This window comes from Malaclemys terrapin, chromosome 12 (genome assembly GCF_027887155.1).
Source record: "Malaclemys terrapin pileata isolate rMalTer1 chromosome 12, rMalTer1.hap1, whole genome shotgun sequence".
Taxonomy (NCBI): domain Eukaryota; kingdom Metazoa; phylum Chordata; order Testudines; family Emydidae; genus Malaclemys; species Malaclemys terrapin.
In genome coordinates this window covers 48,360,458-48,366,229 of record NC_071516.1, presented here as the reverse complement: position 1 = coordinate 48,366,229, position 5,772 = coordinate 48,360,458, and the positions used below count along the sequence as shown (strand labels likewise).

Here is a 5,772-nt window from a genome sequence, read left to right as displayed (position 1 = left end):
ATTCCGTTTTGCTTATTGCTGATTGGTTGTTGCTGGGTACCGACACTGGGGTGTCAGTGAAGGGTTCTAAGAAATGATACATTAAGCGTGAAGCTCACAAGGGGTCATGGCTGAGGTGAGGCTGTTGCACTTGCTACACATAATTAAAGGCTCATTAGAGCAGGGACTTGAGTCTCGAGTCCCAGAGAGTGTCCTAACCCCTGGGCTGTAGAGTGACTCGCTTTCCTGCTCTCTCTGCCCCAGTACATGTCACCAGCCAGGCACCTAGGGGATTTCGGTGCCTACAGGGTGCAGGCTTTGAGGATCTCGGTGGCATGTCTGATTTAGTCACATAAGGCGGGAGTTAGGTGCTGAATTCCCTTTGTGGATCTAGCGCTGAACACACATTGAAAGCCCCTGGCAGGTGGGTGTCCAGCGCTCCTAGGATCCGTCCGGAATTCAAACCTGTCTGCCCAGCCTGAGATTTTCTAGAGCTCCCGAGGGGTTATAATAGGCAGGAGGTGCCAATATCTGCGGGGCAGCTTGGAAACCCTCCGCCTGGCTGTTAGAGGGGGGATTAAAAAACGTGTTTTCATTCATACACATTAATGTCGGTTCTCTCAGCCTGGGCTATTGGGAGGTGGAGAGGGGTGAGGAAAGGCGGGGAGGAGCGGAGTGAGGGGCACAGAGTGTATTGGGGGAAAGGGAAAGTTGTGGGCTGGTGTCTGCTCACAGTGCGGTTAGTCTGTGTCTGCATCTGTGTGTGTGAGAGTCACAGACAGGCAGCTGAGAACAGGAGTTTTCACACTCACTGTCTCTCCGCTGAGAGCTGTAGAACTCCAGCGCCCCCAGCGGAGAGTTTGTCCTTAGACGGGTTTCAGAGTAGCAGACGTGTTAGGCTACATCCTCACTACGGGGTGTGTGTGGGGAGTCGATTTAAGATATGCAAATTCAGCTACGTGAATAGCATAGCTGAATTCAACGTATTGGAGCCGACTTACCCCGCTGTGAGGACGGCGGCAAATCGAGCTCCGCAGCTCCCCCGTCGATGACGCTTACTCCTACCTCCGCTGGTGGAGTACAAGCGTTGATTCAGCGATCGAATGTTGTGTCCCGACAAGACACGATAATTCGATCCCCGAGAGATTGATTTCTACCCGTCAATTCAGGCGGGTAGTGTAGACGCAGCCCTAGTCTGTATCTGCAAAAAGAACAGGAGTACTTGTGGCACCTTAGAGACTAACAAATTTATTAGAGCATAAGCTTTCGTAGCCCACGAAAGCATATGCTCAAATAAATTTGTTAGTCTCTAAGGTGCCACAAGTACTCCTGTTCTTTTTGTCCTTAGCCAGCGAGGGCAAGTTTTTGTCTCAGCTCAGCCTGGCTTCCCCTCACTGTGTGTCTCGCACAGTGATACCGGGCGGTGTCCTCGGGTCTCAGGCCGGTCAGTTGCAGATACAGCAGGTTGTTGGGGTTGTCCCTGGAGATGGTGAAGCGTCCCTTGAAGGGCTGTGCCGTAATTGATAGTAGTTGAAGTTGGGTGTATTTCCAGGAGAGAGTGCCATGAAATACCCCTTCAAGGGATCGCCCGACTTTCCCCTTCTTCTCTCCCTCCCCCGCCCCCTTGGGAATGAATCTGAGCCGGCAGAAATCCTTTCATTCAGGCACAACTTTTTAAAGATAATGACCCGACCTCTGATCAAGTGGCCGTGTCGGAATTAGCCCCCGTCGGACAGCAGCCAATGCTCCAGCGCGCTCCTCACCCGTGTCAGTGAATGATCTGGGGAACGTCAGGCTCATTTGAAAGGAGGGAAAGGAGCAGAAAGCGCTCCGAAGCAGCAGCCCAGCTCCTAGTAAGACTGAACTACGGAGCGTGCTCAGGAAAGCCCAGGGCTGTCTCAGGAGATAACTGTCCCCCGTTGAGGGCTCTCGCTCAGCCTCCGACCGCGGCTGCACAACCCCGCAGCCTTCCTTCAAGAGACCCAGGCGTGACACCGGGGCAGCAAAGCACGCGGGGATTTAAGCCTCTGGAAATGTCCCTCTCTAGTCTGTATTTCCCCTGCGCACATATCACAGGCGCACGAGTTACTCAGACGTTCTAAGAAAAAAGAACAGGAGTACTTGTGGCACCTTAGAGACTAACAAATTTATTAGAGCATAAGCTTTCTTGGACTGTAGTCCACGAAAGCTTATGCTCTAATAAATTTGTTAGTCTCTAAGGTGCCACAAGTACACCTGTTCTTTTTGCAGATACAGACTAACACGGCTGCTACTCTGAAAACTGTCAGACGCTCTAGTGGCCCATGGGGCTTTTCAGCTCCTCTGTCTCAATAAGAAATTCAGGCAGATACACCCGGCTCCAGCAGATTCAGATGCAGTCGTTGCCCAATGCTGCATCAGTACCGCACCCAGTCAAACAAAACACAACAACAACAACCAACATTGCAAAGTGCAAATGTGTAAAATCCAAAAAAAAGGGGGGGGGGCAGCCAAAAATGTTTTTGCTTGGGGCGGCAAAAAACCTAGAGCCGGCCCTGGTTGGCGTTGTCTCTGGAGATGGTGAATCGCCCTTGCACGGAATCAGCGTAGTAGGTGCTCCCCTGGGCAGCAGCTCTGGCCAGCCACTCCAGCCCCCTCCCAGGGGCCAGACGGATCCAATCCATGAGATAACTGCTGAAGGGGAACCCGGAGGTTTTGCAGGAGAGGCGGAGAGAGTCTCCGGACTTTTTCACATCCCCTCCGGACTCCACCAGCTGGACCTGAGGCCTGGCCCCTGCAAATACAGATTTGTTTGGACCCCTGATTCTATCACACTCAGGAACCCAAAGGGGAGTACACTTTGTACTTTAATAGTTACCTGGGAGAACCGACAGAGTGAGAATTAAGTTCAGCCAAAATCTCATCTTCCTGGGTTTTGTGTAAGAAATTCCGAGGGGAGGAGTGAAAGTGAGAGTGTGGGAAAACCCGCGTCTTCTTCTGGGAGGAGCTGCGCGGCCAGAGACTGGCAGGATTTAAACCGGGTGATTAGCTCTTGATTTGCATAGAGACCCCTTCATATAAGAGAGAGGTTCCTCTGGCTAAGCACTGTGAGCGGGGAGGGGGGAGAGAGAGAGAGAGAGATAGATGGGGTGTATGGGGATAGAGAGAGGGGGGTGTATGGGATTGAGAGAGAGAGAGAGAGAGGAAGGATGACTGTTGATAGATGACAAATAGAGGGGGTGTATGAGGAAACAGATATGTGGCCAGGGAATGTTAAACAGACGGTATTATTGAGTGATGCTCACACAGTAAGGATGGATAGTGGAATCCATAATGCACCATGCATGGTACTAGGCTCTCAGCCTGGCTGGAGACCAGTTCATTGATGAGGTTAATCGGAGTGAGACAATGTACAGGGCAGGGAGTTGAATACGTGTATAACATCTTAAACATACCCCACACAGCTCTCTGGCATCGACGAATAGGGATTCGGTCCCCTTTATAGCTGTCAGAGTTTGTGTTTTCACCTATCCTGGGGAGGTTGTGCGCGGGCTCAGAATTTGTCCACTGGAGAGGAAAGAAAGAGAAAGGGACCCAATTAAGAATGTTCTGTCCTTTGCGGAAACTTGTATAAATCCCTTCACCTTGTGTAAAATCAAAGAGGAGGAATGATAATAACAATAAAAGTGTTTGTTGTTGCTCGTCTCTTTCCCAGAACTGATCTCATTTTCACTTACAGGCCTTGGGCGCCCCCAACACCAAACTGCTTCTCTGATTACTGCAGGGAGAGGTTTTTGTCTAAGCTCAGACTGGCTTCCCCTCACTGTGTCTCTCGCACAGTAATAGCGGGCGGTGTCCTCGGGCTTCAGGCCGGTCATTTGCAGATACAGCTCACTCTTGGAATTATCCCTGGAGATGGTGAATCGGCCTTTCACTGAATCAAGGTAGTATATAGTACTCCCATCGTACCTTATATAAGCGATCCATTCTAGTCCCTTGCCAGGAGCCTGTCGGACCCAGTTCATGCCGTAGCTGCTGAAGTCTAACCCAGAGGCTTTGCAGGAGAGGCGGAGAGAGTCTCCGGGCTTTTTCACATCCCCTCCAGACTCCACCAGTGGCTGGGACCGGACACCTGAGAATAAAGACAGGTTATAAATCTCGATATAAAAACAATGATAACACAGTATTCTTCTAACTGCCAGTTATTCAGAGGAGGAAAATACCTTCCAAAGCTGCTACAGCGAAAATTACAAGGAGGAAAAATCCCATTTTCCTGAGTGCTGGAAGGGAAAGTTCTCAGGGGACTGGCTGGTCACTGCACAGACCCAGGGGCTGAGGATTGTGTCTCCGGATGCAGCCTGGGCAGAGAGAGGCACAGATTTAAACAGGAAACTGTCTCCCTCATTTGCATACCCCCGCTTTATAAGAGACACACACTCCTGCTGCCAGTGATCTGACTGACTCGCCCTAAGGCTCTGGGTGCAGGAGTCAGACTGTCCCGTCCTGTGTGTCTGTGCAGCGCCGGGCACAGGGCGCTGGGGTCCTCCTGACACTATCGGACCCCTGGGAGGAATGACCAGCTCCCTCCAGTGACTGTATTTCCTCACCCAGGAACTTAGGGCCTAGTTATTGTAAAGTGATGTGGGGAGGGGAGGGAAGGGGAGACTCAGCTCTGGAGCCCCATCCCATGCACAGAGGGGCATGTAACGTCCGGTCAGTGGGATCCATGTCTGGGGAGACTTCAGGCAGCACTGAAGGGAGATTGTTATTCACGATGGATATTCATATTCATGTTCACACTTCTATTCCCATTCAGACTCCACTTCCCATTTGTACTGGGATTCTGTAAAATAAAACTGAGCACAAATCAGTGCCTTTGTGTTGGCTGTTGGGGTTGGTTCCTGTTTTTTCTTAAATTTAGCCATTTTAGGAGCCAAACACGATGTGAACCCGCTGTTGGTTTCGGTGATGGGCTTTGTCACTGTGGTCTAGTCTCTCACACAGCGATACCGGGCGGTGTCTTCCGCTCTCCTGCTGCTCCTTTGTAAATACAGAGGGTTGCTGGGATTGTCTCAGGAGACAACGAATCACATTTTGGCTGAATTGGTGTAATGGGAACAATTTCGTGTATACTGCGCCCTGGAGACCCACTGCAGATGCTTCCCAGGAGCCTGATGGACCCAGCGCTGAAGTGGAAAGAGGCGGAGTCAAAGGGCATCTGCAAGTTTCATGTACAAATAAGCCATTTATGTAGGTGCAGAGTTAAAAAAAACATGTTTTCCAACCCCCAAAAGCCCCTCTTCAGTCTTGTCCCCAAGGCTGTGTTGTGCTGTTTGCTCATTGCTCTGCCCTGGTGGGGAATGGAGAAGGGAACTCTGCAGCCCCCCTTCTCTCACTGGCCCCCCTTTTGTATTATTATTTAAAGCAGAAAATAAATATTTTGGGGTTATTTATTCTTTTAATCCAAGATGTTTTTTGCTCCTATGAAAATGCTCCTTGTGCCAGAAAAAGGCAGCTTTTGCTGAAAAATTATTCAACTAACCAGAAAAGCAAACAAACAAAAAAGAAAAACAAAACAAACAAACTTGGTGGGTTCTAGTGCCAAAGCTGAGAGATCACGGCCCTTCGGCTTGACTGTGGTGGAAGGAAGCGGAATCCCAGCATGCTGAAGTAAAGAGGGTGCTAGATTGAACCCCAATTAATCAGGTTGAGGATTTATGGTCTGTATTATGCAGGTGATCAGACTAGAGCTTATTTCCGGCCTTTAATTCTATGAATCTGTAACTGGCCCAGAAGTTGTGTTCATTTTTACTT

General features: G+C 50.1%; 1 protein-coding gene across 1 annotated transcript; it reads right to left on the bottom strand.

Moving 5' to 3' along the window:
- Window positions 1-1,323: 1,323 nt before the first annotated feature.
- LOC128846219 (uncharacterized) lies at window positions 1,324-4,294 on the bottom strand. Its single transcript, XM_054045235.1, has 5 exons — window positions 4,182-4,294; window positions 3,738-4,090; window positions 3,414-3,525; window positions 2,556-2,752; window positions 1,324-1,488 (listed from the first exon to the last, which is right to left on the bottom strand). Exons 1-5 carry the CDS (start codon window positions 4,225-4,227, stop codon window positions 1,324-1,326), a joined length of 873 nt encoding a protein of 290 aa, XP_053901210.1. The 5' UTR covers window positions 4,228-4,294.
- Window positions 4,295-5,772: the final 1,478 nt, after the last annotated feature.